At 54.6% G+C, this 14,531-nt stretch overlaps 3 protein-coding genes across 3 annotated transcripts; 2 read left to right on the forward strand and 1 right to left on the reverse strand.

Moving 5' to 3' along the window:
- Positions 1–734: 734 nt before the first annotated feature.
- BDP55DRAFT_544651 (hydantoinase B/oxoprolinase) lies at positions 735–5,089 on the forward strand (the record flags this gene model as incomplete). The annotated part of the gene is made up of 9 exons (XM_060568497.1): positions 735–803; positions 859–1,021; positions 1,080–1,171; positions 1,231–1,447; positions 1,503–1,974; positions 2,030–2,407; positions 2,470–3,481; positions 3,541–4,021; positions 4,080–5,089. 9 exons carry the CDS (start codon positions 735–737, stop codon positions 5,087–5,089), a joined length of 3,894 nt encoding a protein of 1,297 aa, XP_060433414.1.
- A 1,799-nt stretch (positions 5,090–6,888) lies between these two features.
- BDP55DRAFT_628276 (uncharacterized protein) lies at positions 6,889–10,151 on the forward strand (the record flags this gene model as incomplete). The annotated part of the gene is made up of 6 exons (XM_060571880.1): positions 6,889–7,139; positions 7,697–7,867; positions 7,903–8,052; positions 8,319–8,665; positions 8,722–8,755; positions 8,807–10,151. 6 exons carry the CDS (start codon positions 6,889–6,891, stop codon positions 10,149–10,151), a joined length of 2,298 nt encoding a protein of 765 aa, XP_060433415.1.
- A 2,698-nt stretch (positions 10,152–12,849) lies between these two features.
- Positions 12,850–13,332, reverse strand: BDP55DRAFT_725152 (uncharacterized protein; the record flags this gene model as incomplete). Its single annotated transcript, XM_060578981.1, has 1 exon — positions 12,850–13,332. One exon carries the CDS (start codon positions 13,330–13,332, stop codon positions 12,850–12,852), a length of 483 nt encoding a protein of 160 aa, XP_060433416.1.
- Positions 13,333–14,531: the final 1,199 nt, after the last annotated feature.

Raw genomic sequence — 14,531 nt, forward strand, 5'->3', positions numbered from 1 at the left:
ACGTCCGAAACCGCTGAGTGATTGAATATTTGCAAATGAAGAGGCGCCGAATCTACAGTCCCAACCATCTTTCAGACCAATTAGACCAAGGATGATGCTAACACAGGCGCGAGGAGGCACCGTCGCCCGCAGAGCGGAGCTCCGCCCTTCGGCTGCCCCTCCCGAAGCTGATAAGCCGAACCACCGACCCCGCCGCCTCCTAACCGGCCCTCCTTGTTCCCCTTCTCTCTCTCCGCGGGGACGCTGAGGGGGTCGATTTGGCCCGCGCATCTCATCGCTTATCGGATCTCCAATTGCGATGACCGGGGGGGAGCTCTCCATCCCTCCTTTACTCACTCCGCCTCCACTTCGTCTATCCGTACCTTTCTAGCTTGACTACGATATGCACCAAGTGGAGCGTCCACAACAAACGTCAAGTGGGAGTAACTCAACGACTCTCTGGCTTTCTCTCCGAGGGCATCTGCCGAGGGAGCTCCGGCGATGAACTGTGGGGGGAAGGCTTCGGGTGATTGCCGTTTTGGGCTTATCGAGAGTCTGGCCGCGACCTTCATGGGAACTTGTATAATGATCGCGAATTCCAGCTTCACTGAATCACATCTCAACCCAATAGAACCCGTTTCCATTTAATTCATCTTCACTGTGTTCTTTGGTCCATCTGAGACTCTGAGCCTTACACTCTCGGATACTTCTCTATTTTAAACAATACCATCACAACCTCAGGGTCATTAATCAGTATGGGTTCACTTCCGGGCCCTGTGGGTGGAATCAGAATCTCCATCGACCGCGGTGGCACGTTTACCGACGTGAGTCTTGGTTCTTTTGGAAATTTGATGCGGCGATGGGAAACTAACAGCTTAGTGTGTCGCATCTGTCCCCGATCAAGATGACATCCTCGTCAAGTTGCTATCAGTCGACCCCAGCAATTACCCCGATGCCCCCGTCGAAGCGATTAGGAGAGTCCTGGAGAAGGCAACAGGAAAGGAATATCCCAAGGGAAAGAAGATATCTCTGCGAGGTGTTGGTACGTAAAAGACGGGTTTCCCTTGGGCTATTGACTCGCCACTAACAGTGGAATACAGAGTCTATCAAAATGGGAACGACAGTAGCCACAAACGCTCTCCTCGAGAGGAAAGGAGAGCGCACAGTATTTGCGGTGACCAAGGGCCTTAAGGTGAGCCAAAATAGATAATTCCAAATTCGGGGACTTCTATACTTACAGTTGACTTTCAGGATCTCCTGCACATCGGCAACCAGTCAAGACCGAAACTCTTCGATCTCGCCATCCGCAAGCCCGACGTACTGTATTCCAAAGTCATTGAAATACCAGAACGTGTGACATTGGAGGCATGGTCAGAAAACAACAAGCCCGAGGCCATCGACGTCTCTTCGGACCCCGCGCTCGTCACTGGCGTCACCGGTGAAGCAGTCCGGGTTCTCGAGCCTCTGGGTAAGCTCATCCCCTGAACACACAAGTAAGTGCAAACTAACGCAATCACACCCAGACCTTGAGGCATCCAGAAAGGCCCTCCAAGAAGCCTACGACGAGGGCTACCGCTCCATCGCCGTCTGCCTCATGCACAGCTACACCTTCCGCGACCACGAGGCAGCCATCTCCCAGCTCGCCGCCGACATCGGCTTCACCCACATCTCCCCGAGCGCCGAGCTCTCCCCCGTCGTCAAGATTGTGCCCCGCGGCAACTCCTCCACGGCCGACGCCTACCTAACCCCCGAGATCAAGCGCTACATTGCCGGCTTCGAGTCCGGCTTCGAGGACCTCGCCAACAGTGGATGCCGGTGCGAGTTCATGCAGAGCGATGGCGGCTTGGTCGAGTTTTCCGGCCTGTCTGGCCTGAGGGCCATTCTGTCTGGTCCCGCTGGCGGTGTCGTTGGCTATGCGAGAACGTGCTATGATGACGCGGATAAGACGCCCGTTATTGGATTCGATATGGGCGGTACGAGTACTGACGTTTCAAGGTATGAATGAAGGAGAATCTCACTTCGTGAAGGTGATACTGACACATTGCCCTAGATACGCCGGTGAGCTTGAGCAAGTCTTCGAGACCACGACGGCCGGAGTCATGGTCCAGACCCCCCAGCTAGACATCAACACCGTCGCGGCAGGCGGCGGCAGCATTCTCAGCTGGCAGAGCGGGATGTTCAAAGTCGGCCCCGAGAGTGCCTCCGCACACCCGGGCCCGGCTTGCTACAGGAAGGGTGGTCCCCTGACCGTCACCGATGCTAATGTCGTTCTCGGCCGCGTGAGGCCCGAGTTCTTCCCCAAGATCTTTGGTCCCAACGAGGACTTGCCCCTGGATGTCGACGCCAGCAGACGCCTATTTGAAGAGCTCACGGCGAGCATCAACAAGGACGAGGGCACCACTTTGACCGTGGAACAAGCCGCAGCTGGGTAAGTAATACTATGACCAGTGCTCTCTCCACGAAGCATTCTTGAACTGACACAACGCGCAGCTTCCTCGACGTCGCCAACGAGTCCATGTGCCGGCCCATCCGCACCCTCACCGAAGCAAAAGGCTACGACGCAGGCCTCCACAACCTCGCCTCCTTCGGCGGCGCCGGCGGCCAACACGCCTGCGACATTGCAAAGACACTCGGCATCTCCCGCGTCCTCGTCCACAAGTACTCCTCCGTCCTCTCCGCCTACGGCATGGCCCTCGCCGACGTCGTCAGTGAGGAGCGCAGCCCCTGCGCCCTGACCTACACCGAGGCCAACCTCGCCGTCTTCGCCTCGGAGCTTGACAAGCTCGTCCAGAGAGCCGGCGACGTCCTCCTCATGCAGCGCATCCCACATGAACGCATCGTCTCCGAGCGCTACCTCAACATGCGCTTCCAGGGCAGCGATACCCCGCTCATGATCCAGGAGACGGCGGCCGCGCCAGGCGGAGGGTACCTCGAGGCCTTCAAGGACGCTCACCAGAAGCAGTTTGGGTTCTTGCCCGTCGGCCGCGACGTTATCATCGACGACTACCGCGTCCGCGCCATCGGCAAGACGACGGTCCAGCTTCCCGTCCCTTGGCCCAAGGAGCTCGCTTCCGCAGAGGCCACAGCCGCGCCGCCGGCAAAGACAACTAAGCAGGTTTACTTCAAGGGCCTGGGCTGGTCCGAGACGCCTGTTTATGGTCTCGCAGGTTTGACGCCTCATACCAGGATCGCCGGCCCGGCGCTCATCATGGACGACAAGCAGACGATTGTCGTTATCCCCGACGCGGCGGCGACGGTGCTCTCTGAGACGGTGGTGATTGACGTTGCCGTTGGAACCAAGGAGACCATCTCCACGACGACCATTGATCCCATTCAGTTGTCCATCTTTGGCCATCGCTTCATGGGCGTCGCGGAGCAGGCTGGTCGCGCGCTGCAGAAGACGAGTGTGAGCACCAACATTAAGGAGAGACTGGATTTCTCGTGTACCGTGTTCTCGCCTGATGGAGGGCTTGTTGCCAATGCTCCTCACGTGCCTGCCATGGTAAGTTCTTCGGGGACAGAACATAAGATACGTTGAAGATGAATGCTAATGTAGTCTAGATCGGAAGTATGGCATTCGCCGTGAAGTGGCAAATCGACCACTGGGGCGCCGACCTCAAGCCAGGAGACGTCATTCTCTCCAACGCGCCAGTCTGCGGAGGCACCCATCTACCCGATCTCACAGTCATCACTCCCGTCTTCAACGCCGAGGGCACCAAGATTATTTTCTGGACTGCCTCCAGAGGCCACCACGCCGACGTCGGCGGCATCCTCCCCGGCTCCATGCCCCCCAACTCCAAGGAGCTGTGGGAAGAAGGCGCCGTTATCAAGGCCTTCAAGGTTGTCGAGGGCGGTGTCTTCAAGGAGAAGGAGCTGATCGACCTCCTCATGGCGCCGGCGCATTCCCCGGGCTGCTCCGGTACCAGATGCCTCCGCGACAACATCTCCGATATCAAGGCGCAGGCTGCAGCGAACCACCGCGGAAGTCAGCTGATCCACTCCCTGATCGAGGATTACGGTCTCGATGTCGTCCAGTTCTACAGTAAGTTACTTCCCTTCAGCCATAGAAATAGAATCTCCCATGCTGACACCCCAAACAGTGGAAGAGATCCAAGGCGCAGCCGAGCGCGCCGTCCGCGATATGCTCAAGACGATCCACAAGCGCACGGCTGGCAAGCCGCTTGAGGCAATCGACTACATGGATGACGGCACCCCGATCCAGCTCAAAGTTACAATCGACCCCACCACCGGTGGCGCCGTCTTTGACTTCAACGGCACCGGTCCCGAGGCCTACGGCAACTGGAACGCCCCCATCGCAATCTGCAACTCATCCATCATCTTCGCCCTGCGCTGCATGGTCGACGCCGAGATCCCGCTCAACCAGGGCGCCATCCGCCCCATCGACGTGCAGGTCCCTGAGGCATCCCTTCTGAAGCCGACAGAGTACGCCGCCGTGTGCGCCGGTAACGTCCTAACCTCGCAGCGCGTCGTCGACGTAATCTTCAAGGCCTTTGGCGCGGCCGCCGCCAGCCAGGGGTGCATGAACAACCTTACCTTCGGCACGGACGACCCGGAGACCGGATTCGGGTACTACGAAACCATCTGCGGCGGCGCCGGCGGCGGACCGACGTGGGACGGCGTCAGCGGCGTGCACACCAACATGACCAACACGCGTATCACGGACCCGGAGTCGCTCGAGAGGCGGTATCCCGTCATCCTCCGGCAATTCTGCCTGCGCGAGGGCAGCGGCGGGAAAGGAGCGCACACGGGAGGCGACGGCATCATTCGGGACATTGAGTTCAACATCCCGATCAAGGTCAGCATCCTCAGCGAGCGGAGAGCGTTTGCGCCGTACGGCATGGCGGGCGGCGAGGACGGGCAGCGAGGCCGCAACGTGTGGGTTAAGAAGAGCGGGCGCGTCGTCAACCTCGGCGGGAAGAACACGGCGAGGATGGAGGCGGGCGACCGCATCGTCATCATGTCGCCTGGCGGCGGCGGCTATGGAAGACCTGAAGATAGGGTTGAAGGGGAGGCGAAGCCGGCGGCTGCGTTTGTGGGTGTTGCGAATGGTACGGTTGATATGATTCAGAGCATGGGAGAGTCTGCATAGAAAGCATATTGGGCGGCGTTGGGTTTATGAGTTTATGTAATATCCGGGATGGTCTTCTTTACTGTGGCTTTACGAAATATTTCATCGCACATTTTGAACGTTCAACCACGGTTACTCGGATTCCATCCTTACTTTCATCGAATGACTACATTCCCAACATCCCCAAAGCAATACAGGCAGGTTTTCCAGAGGGACATCATTAGATTCATAGTTGGATCAAACGATGGGCTTCCCCCGCATTCTTACGTTGCACGAACTGTGGTCTTCTATCGATGAATCTCAGTCACCTACGCTATGGAAGCTTAGGTAGCCAGAGGTAGCACTATCAAGGTTGGATATACGCAGCTTTCTGCAATGCTCTTCATCTATTTCCCGCACAACCTACCTGCTACTCAGTCATAATACTCAAATGACGCTCGTTGCCTTTGCGAGAATGATCGGTCCCCCAGTGAAGAGAAGCCTTGCTCCTCCCCCCGTGTCTCAATGACCTTCGACGGGAGACTGCGTAACCACGCATCGATCAGCTAACGCCCTCTTCAAAAATCAAGGACTATCATATTCGCTACCCTCCGGGTGGATCGGAGCTGAGCCAGCAAACATCACGGAAATCCGTCGGTTTTACTGCAGCCTCCCATCGGTGGCGCATCACCCTTTTCACCACCCTGTTTCCTACGGTTGTAAGCTCCGGGTGAAACTACTTATTGAGTCAAATGTCCGGATCCGCATGCGCTTTTTTTCTTCAGGTTGTGTGATTTGAGGGGCATGCTAGGCCTTTTGTGCTTCATCGCGGGATCCAAATTCTGTAGACGAGCCATAACGCTGAATTTTGATATCGAGAAGACACAAGATGCTATGGTCAGCAGCCACTTTACGGCGTGAAATTTGAAGCCCAGAACAGCTTGTAAGTACTGGGTGGCGCGACCTGGTCGTAAATCCGGCTGTAGACCTCTATGTCATCATGTGATGAGAAAGCAATACGAGGCCATTTGAGGGGACCCATGACGGCTCATTCACAACCGAATGCGCAAAGTGCCATCAACCTCTAGAACGATCTACTCGTTCCCTTAGAAGCTGAGACTGAGTATAGAATAGGGGGCGCAAGTACCACGCTTCCCAATACCAAGGCATGGCCGCCCGTCGTGCATGTCAGCCACCCCGGGTGGCTTCAGATATCTCTGAAAATCCCTGCAGCCCTCGGCCATCAATCTACAGCCACGGAACGCCATACCAATGGGATATCGCCGTTGATTATTCTCCCCAGTGTTCGACCTTTCAGCTTCCTAGGCAGGTATCACGGAGAATTTCCCACGTGAGTTGTACAGCCCTACCTTGGCCAACCTGCGACATGCTGCCGCCACCTGCACCTGATCTACAACCTGCTAGCGATCACCCTCAGTCACCCCTTTCTGAAATACTCTTTTTCAGTCCTACACGTAAAATCGATGGAGGTTGAGGGAGAGTGAATGCTGATCATACTGGTGTAGCATTCGCAACTCTAGACTATGTAGGTATAATCTCCGTTCCACGCTGCATGTTTCTCTGGTTCCTCAGTGTAGCTGCTGGTTGATTGCTTTCCGCCGAGACAACGTCAAGGCAAGGACCTATATGACGCGAGTGCGACGGCTACAGACATGGAAAGCTGTCTCAACCCGAGAAACAACTGTTTTCGACACGATACCCAGGCTTCTAGAAGATATTGAGCTACTTACCCGTGACGAATTGCTTTTTCCTCCCAGTCTTCTCAGAAGAGGATTCTTCGACTGAAAGAAGATTAGGATACCAGCCCTCCTACGAATTCCATGTCAGTATCGCAGTCCATACTGAGCCTTGCCGCTCGCGTCGTGGGCAATAAGCTTGTGCGACCTCATTCTACCGATATACTCTCCTCCGCACAACCGAGACACCCGAAGGGATCAAGAGTCACCAGAATTCCATCGAGCTCGCATGTAAAGAACAAGGATATTCCCAAGTTGAACAACGAGTACAACGACGCTAGCTCATCCTGGAAGGCATCTCGCGGAAGTCTGACAACGAACCCGTGGGAGCTCGCGTAAGATGGAGATTCATTGGTTTCCGACCCGGTGATACCATGGTCTGTGTTCTTCAATGAACGCCGCCAGAAGATCCCTGGCCCAGTTTGTGGTACCCTCGCTACACTAGTCCCGGGCGGAGTAGCCAGAAAGATGGCTACACCCATCCTATATAAGCTTAGTACTTTAGTCGGCTGGCTGAACGGGCCGTCTTCAAAAAGAACTGCCGATCAAGAGAGGGGGAAATGGGGGACATATTGTTGCCGTACCTAGCGTGTATCCTCCGTATGGATGGAATTGCGAATGCGGTCCCCGCCGCGGTGCTTCCTGTTGAGTTTCGTGCGAAGTAGGGCCGTTCGTGACACGGAAGCCTTACAAATGCAGGTCCAATCGTAGAGTCTATGAGCTTCTCGTTCCAGGACCGACCCTCGAGCGAAATGAGGTGAGAGACTTTCGGGTGCCATCTCAACGAGCGGAACGCCTTTCGTTGAGAGACTCGAGGAACACGAGCTTGGTGGACGCCGAAATGGACTTCTCTTCTCATAGGGATGTCAGCTTCCACCCCTTGTTGATGCAGAATCTTCAAGCACGCCCATCACGGAGTTAAGATCTCGAAGCCAGTAGAGATCATGGCATCCAAGCCAATAGAATTTTCTTTAGTTTCTATTTGCGGCGGGTTCACGGCCTACCTTACGTCAACTGTCCAAGTCCTGGCTTACTTTCTCTCCAACACGTTACGGCCAGTCGGGTGCGTGCAGGTTTCTCTTCCAACACTCTCTGCAGGCTGTGCGACGTTGACTACATACGAAGACCACTTCGATCCGGGAGCGGGCAGATACAGTGCGGTGTAGCCACTACGTTGATGCTTGACCAGCCTCTTCCGACCCCTTATCCGCCTCTCAATTTCGCCGAGCCTCCCGTGCGAGCTGCCCGGTATGTCTAGAAATGGACATGGTATATATCGACGATATGGACGTCTTTCTGGAGATGTGAGCACCTCGTTAAATCTTGCATTTGAGTTCCGTCGGCTTGATACCACACATCATCATTTCCACGTTTGCCAAGACCATTTTACACGAAGAGGCTTCTTGACTTCAGCTGAAGCGCACTTGGTAAACTTGGTTTTTGTATCACTTAACCTGGAAAGCCTCTCATCCACGGACTCACACGGCACTATACCTACGGTTACACTCACCAAGACGAGGTAGAAATTCACCCCGCCGTTCATCACAGCCCTGCTTGACTGGGGTTCATTCATCGACTATGGGAATGGGGGAAGATGATCATCCAGACCTGGACAAGAAAGAGGAGGCATGGGAAACAGTGGCGAGCAATGTTTCGGATCCGCAAAAGTGCATCGAGGAGTGCAGAGCTCAGGTCCTAACAAGAGTGGTACCGGGCTTTAACGGATCAAGGTACAATGAGGTGTGCAAGAAGCTACTGTCGGAAGGAGAGGACGCGAAGAACACTTTATGGGAACTATATTGCTGCGACGCGACTGACTGCGGGGTTCGCTGGAGTGAGAAGCTAGAACTGGGACAGGATCGTGAGTAGAGAGAAAGCCTTCATCGTGTGGTCTTATGGCTTCTGATCCTAGCTCAGCCAGCGTAAATATGGTTATTAATGTATGCCAAAAGTGAGTCGTCTCCTTCAAGTCTCGACATTCCCTACTAACCTCAAAACTCAGCATCATCACACCAGCGATTAAAGACCCAGGCCCTCCACCAGACGACCGCTTCTGTCCGATATCGTTGAACGGACCATATATCAATTCGGATCCAGTCCCGCGGTACAAGACAGATTCAAGAGGAGAAGGATCAGTACTCACCGACTTCGAGATATTGGCCACCGGCTTATCAGAAGAGATGACACCGACTATGTCATCGATTGTATCATCGGTCTCAAAAACGTCGACACATTCAACAACTTCAGCGACAGTAACTCCGACAACCTTCGTTCCACTTGCAAATCAGTCTCAAAGCCACCGAAAAGTCGGGCTGTCTATGGGAACCAAAGTTGCCATAGGCACGTCGTCTGCCATAGCCTTCCTCGCAATCATGGCCTTCGTGATATGTCTTTTCCGTCGTCGCTCGCAGGACGATTACGGTCATAGCCTCAAGAGCGAAATCGGGCATCCTAACCCCCGACCAGACACGTCGCCCACGCCCCTTTCGGGCCACTTGTATGCTATACGCGAAGGCATCCGTACGCCTTTGACACCTCCACCCCGTCTTCAGCAACGAAGGCTGCTTTCCACCCATGGGAGCACCGGAAGACCAAGCATCAACATCAACGTCTCCATCCCAGGAACTCCGCTCGGCGCCTCAGTCGAAAAGGCAGGTGGCTTTTCACCGTCCCGCTTCTCGCCAGGCTTAACACCTACGCCTTCGACAAATAGAATCCCTCCGAAATACGACCGCTCCACAAAGCCATACTACGGCGTTTCTCCACCACCGAATGTATTCGGTGGTGGCGCCGGCCTCCGATCCTCCGGAAAGACGTCGAGCATGAGCAGCGCGGCCAGCAGTCGCACCGCCACCACCGTATCCAACGTATCAAGCATATTCCCGCACATCACGCCCTCATGGCCGATACGGCCTCCGCGCCCTCATGAGAAGCCGCTACATATACCAGATCTGGTCTGTCCTGGTCCTCCTCCGGCTCGCTCGCTTCCTCCGGCACCTCCTGGGAGTCCCGCGAGTCCCGTGTCATTTCACAAGAAACTACTACTGCAGCACCAGCAGCAGCAGAAACGAGGGGACAGTTTCGATAGTGTCAGCGCTGCTGTCAGCGATGGGTGGGTTCCGCCTCGGAATCCTGCCCGGGGCGTGGTATTGGGGAAGGAGTCGAGGGACTTGTGTGAGTTGACAGAGACTTGTGCAAGAGAGTCTCGAGAAAGGAATAGCTGGGGTAGCTGGAGTATAGGAGGTGGTGGAACAGGTGTTGGGACGAGTTCGGTGCAAAAAGGGGGTGGTGTCAATAGTCCCGTGTTGGAGGAGGCGGATCTAGAGAGCATGGGCGGGCGATACTGAGTCTAGGATGTTATCGATAATGATTTAAAATGAATCCAACCTCATTGAGGTGAGTTATATTAGTTCACTGTTGTCATGTCATCGCGCTGGGAGGTGGACATCACAAATTGCGCGTGGTCTGGTCTCGGTCAGCTGGCTGATCGTTAGCTGGGGGGAGATCTCGGCGTGGTGTTGTCAATTGTATTAGATATGTCTTATTTCATTACGTTTTGTTATTAAGTTGAGAGTCATCAACATTGACACCGAATGGTTTGATGATATAGTCAACATTTCTCATTAGAGGTGAGAGTGGAGCTTGACACTTGTTTTGAGCGAGGATCGTCCATCCACGCCACACCCTATTCTAAGTTGATTCCCACTGTTTTGAAGCTATTCGCTGAGTCTAAGAATGCAATGATACAGTTCTCGTATTCTTGTGTTTGAGCCACTGAGCCTGTCACGCTCGTCATGGCCTCTAGCGCCTTAGACATCACGATGCCCTCATTCCGCCACATACGACCATACTTGTTGAAAAGTTCGGGATCCGGTCCGCTCTCCCATTAAAAAAAAAGCTAATAAGCGCCGGATATCATATCAGCAATTCACGAAAAAATGTAAAGCATATCACGCATAATAACATATTGCTTAGTTGCGCATAGATTCACATCGTGATAAGTTTCAGAAGTTCCTATCCAACCTCGCCTCCTGCATGCAAGAGTTCGCCTTTGACGGCGTCGAAATTGACTGGCAATGGCCAGCGGCCGGCAATGAGTCCAAGAACAATGCGTTGCTGATTCAAGAGATGCGACTGTACTTCAACTCGCGCTCGGCGACGTCGTCGGCCTGGGGTATCTCTTTCACGGCGCCAGTTGAAGAGGAGACTCTCGCGCGTCTCGAACTCGCGACAATGGCGAATTCCGCCGGCTGGATCAACCTCATCGCCTACGATGCCGACAGCCAGGATCAGAGTGTCACGCGCGCCATGTCGGACCACAAGTCCATCGAGGCCGCCGTCGACGCGCTGGGCAGCGCCGGCGTCCCGGCGACCAAGATCAACCTCGGCATCGGCTTCTTTGACCGCTCATATAAGCTGGGCTCGACATCATTCTCCGGGGTCGGATGTGCTGCGGCGGACGCCGGAATCTCGTGACAATGCACCGGGAGACCAGGCTTCATGTCCTACGACAAGATTAGTTCAAAACCTTGGTCTCGGCAACAGCAAGGTCGATGAAAGGCACCGGCATCAACTACCTGAGATATGTTTTTTGTGTTTACGCTTGTTCTCGCAGGCTTTATTTCACGCGATCAAGACGTTCATGATGGCTAACTCGCTTCCTCAGCTACAGTGAAGACAACAAACAGTGGATTTCCTACGAAGACCGCGGCCAAGACGCCCAAATCGGCCGACGTACGCTCGTCGGACCCGCAGTCGGCGCTGCAGGATGCCAAGGTCTACTACGACGTGGACGCATCTGGCGAGTTGACCTAATCGGTGGTGCCAAAGGTCACGCTCGGCATCGTTTTCAGCGACGACTCGGTCTCAGATGCATCTGTAAGTGAAGTGGTTTCCTCGGCCGTCGATCACAACATACCTTCAAGCCCTCGTTCTGCCACTGACTGACTCCTCTCACAGATCGACTTTGGTGTCAATGGTCGAGTGACCTTGTACGGATCCGCTGGTTCCAGCTCCAACTTGGCGTGGTAATACTGCTACAGCGTCAATGAAGACGTTGAGGTTTTTGCCCAACTGAATGCTTCGTAAGTCCTGCGTCTGCTTTCTTTCCGTGAGACGAAGTCGCTAACCGCTGTGACTAGAACGCTGTTTGTTAAAGACATCAACACGTATTACCCAGTATGGGGAACTGGATTGGTAGTTCTCTCTCTCTCTCTCTCTCTCTCTCTCTCTCTCTCTCTCTCTCTCTCTCTCTCTAGCGGCACGGGTGGCTCAGGCCCTTTCCCCGTCGTCGAACCCGTGTGGAACAAGGGGATGCGGGTGTCCAACTGGTTCGGCCTGGTGTTTTGGGAGTTTGACAACTAGTACGCCGGACGCTGGAATAAAAGGGCCGGGACTCCTGTGAACAGTAAGGGCAGCCCTTCGCTCCGCGCTCTCTACGCTCAATTTATTGAGGATTACCTCCTGGGCATCGAGGGGCCAGCCGCTCTCAAGAACGGCAGCAAGGCCAAGACCGCCTACGAGACAAAACTCAAGAGCGTCAACACCTTAAGAAAAAGGTGGTGTGGAGCAATACCGACGACCCGAACTGGTTGAGTAAGCTCCCAAGGCCTGTGTTTCTCCTTGACCTTCTAAAACCCTTCCGACCAGTCAAGCGTGAAGAAGCATGCCCGCCTCTTCCAAAATTACCAAGTTCTAGCCTAGCGACTCTGCCCAACGGTAAAGGCGAGCAGAGGATCTATCTAGTCTGCATCGGCAAGCCCACTCCATCATCTGCTCCTCGTTCACGAGCCTTCTCTCTTTCAAAATCGAATACGCCGTCGGGGATGAAATGCTCATAGAGAACATTTACCCCATATGAGTTGGAAATCAACGCCGACTGGCCCAGCATCTCAAACGCGATCTCGAGTCAGGCGAGTGGCGGCGCTTCGTCGTCCTCGTTCTCATCGCGAAGGCGCCAGCTGACCTCCAGCCCTCTCCGCCCTTTTTGAAATTCGAATCCTGTGGGTCGCGTAGGAGAGGTTGTGTCCAGGCGAGCGTGTCCTGCTAGCGAGTAGGCCTGGGCGGGTTTTTGGGTTCATCCTCAAGCCTGTCTACAATAACGATGTGACGGGTGTAGTAGGTGCCGCAGAACAATTCTGGGAGGTACCGCGATACCGCCTCCGCCCTACCCGATATAGTCAGAGGGCTCTGGACTTCCCGCTCGTAATGGTTTATGCAAGCGGCGGCGTGCCGAAGGCAGTGTGCGTACTGGGGATCTGGCGACACACGTTCGGCAAGACGGGCACACCAGGGGCTCTCTTGCGAGAGGACGAGCTCAAGCCCCGGCTCCTCGGCGGAATACGGGCTCCCGATCTCGGACAGAGGTGGGAGAGGCACGGCAAAGACCTCGATTCTTTCTGGTTGTCCGTCAGAGCTGCGGCTGTTTTCGGTGCCGTCGAAGATGGAGCGGGCCAGATCCTCGGCGCGTCCCGGATTAAGAGTCCCCGGGCTAGTGTCGTAGAAGACGTAAGCCCACGCCGGGCGCATGGGAGTCAATTTGACATTGTATGGGGTGTCTCCGGGGACTGACTATGCCACGAAGGCCGGGATACCGTCATGGCTAGGCGCCGAGTGAACGACGGTCTTGGGTCCCGGTCGGAGCTTCTTTCAAGGCGGCGCCGGCCTGTCAAAGTGCTGTGGCTGCGGCTGCGGCTGCGGCTGCTCCCCTTCCTCCCGGTCGTCTTCGTCCTCCAGGTTCTCTTCTGGGTCTGTCTGGCGAGGGCGAGGGTTCCGGGGAGCCGAGTCTGCGGCAGCCAGGACACATTGTTGTGAGTTTCCAGGCCGTAATTGATGAGGAAATGGGTTGGAAAAGATGAGCTGGGCAGAATCAGTTGGAATTCGTATCTTTCATAAAATGCTGATTAACGAAAAGGATATGTATCTTCGAGTGGCGGCAGCATAGCCAGTACAACCACCAACTTTTCTTTAAGTCTGAACTGTCTTCTTTCGCGTCCGTGAGTTGACTGTATGTTGTATGAAGGCGTGAATTTGGAGATGTCATGTTTCTGCTGTCGTCTCCTATCGTGTTTTCTGGTCACATAACTGCTGACTTTGAACACAAACCTGCTAAGTTCCACTTAGCTATCGGTAAATCAGATTGCTTTATCCTCAAATATGAGCGGAAACCACCTCACAAGGCAACGGCACTGCGAAGTTACTTGTTGACAACATGGAGCAAGTGTAATTCGGTTGAAGCTTCGCCAGTGGCTCCTCTGTCACTATCTGAAATCCTCATCTCATAGCCATCCTGGTGTTCAATTCACAGCCTCATCAATCCCTTATCCCGCTGTAAGATATCCCCTGTTACCTCGCTGAAAAGCATGCCCCCTCCCCCTTCTCGTCATGCTATGCGAAACGCCCTTTCCATTCTCGCAACCCTCCTGGCAAGATGGAGGGCAAGAGTACCCACGTGACGTAAACTGGCTGCCGGTGTCTACATCTACGTCGCATTGGAGCAGGCACAGACGAAACCGTGGCTTGCCTCACGAACTGTAACTGCCAACTTCCCCGTACTCTTCTGCTTCTTCCTTGACATCATTCAACATCACCGATCACAACGCCATCATTATCTGTACCAAGTAAGTCTTTCTTATCTCGACAGAAACACCCCCAATGAGCCAACCCAGTTTCAGCCCGAGGACGACGGAAGACTCGCCGAATTACCCAGAACAGGTTTGGTTCCAACT

The sequence above is a fragment of the Colletotrichum godetiae genome, assembly GCF_030913485.1.
Source record: "Colletotrichum godetiae strain CBS 193.32 chromosome Unknown BDP55scaffold_7, whole genome shotgun sequence".
Taxonomy (NCBI): Eukaryota; Fungi; Ascomycota; class Sordariomycetes; order Glomerellales; family Glomerellaceae; genus Colletotrichum; species Colletotrichum godetiae.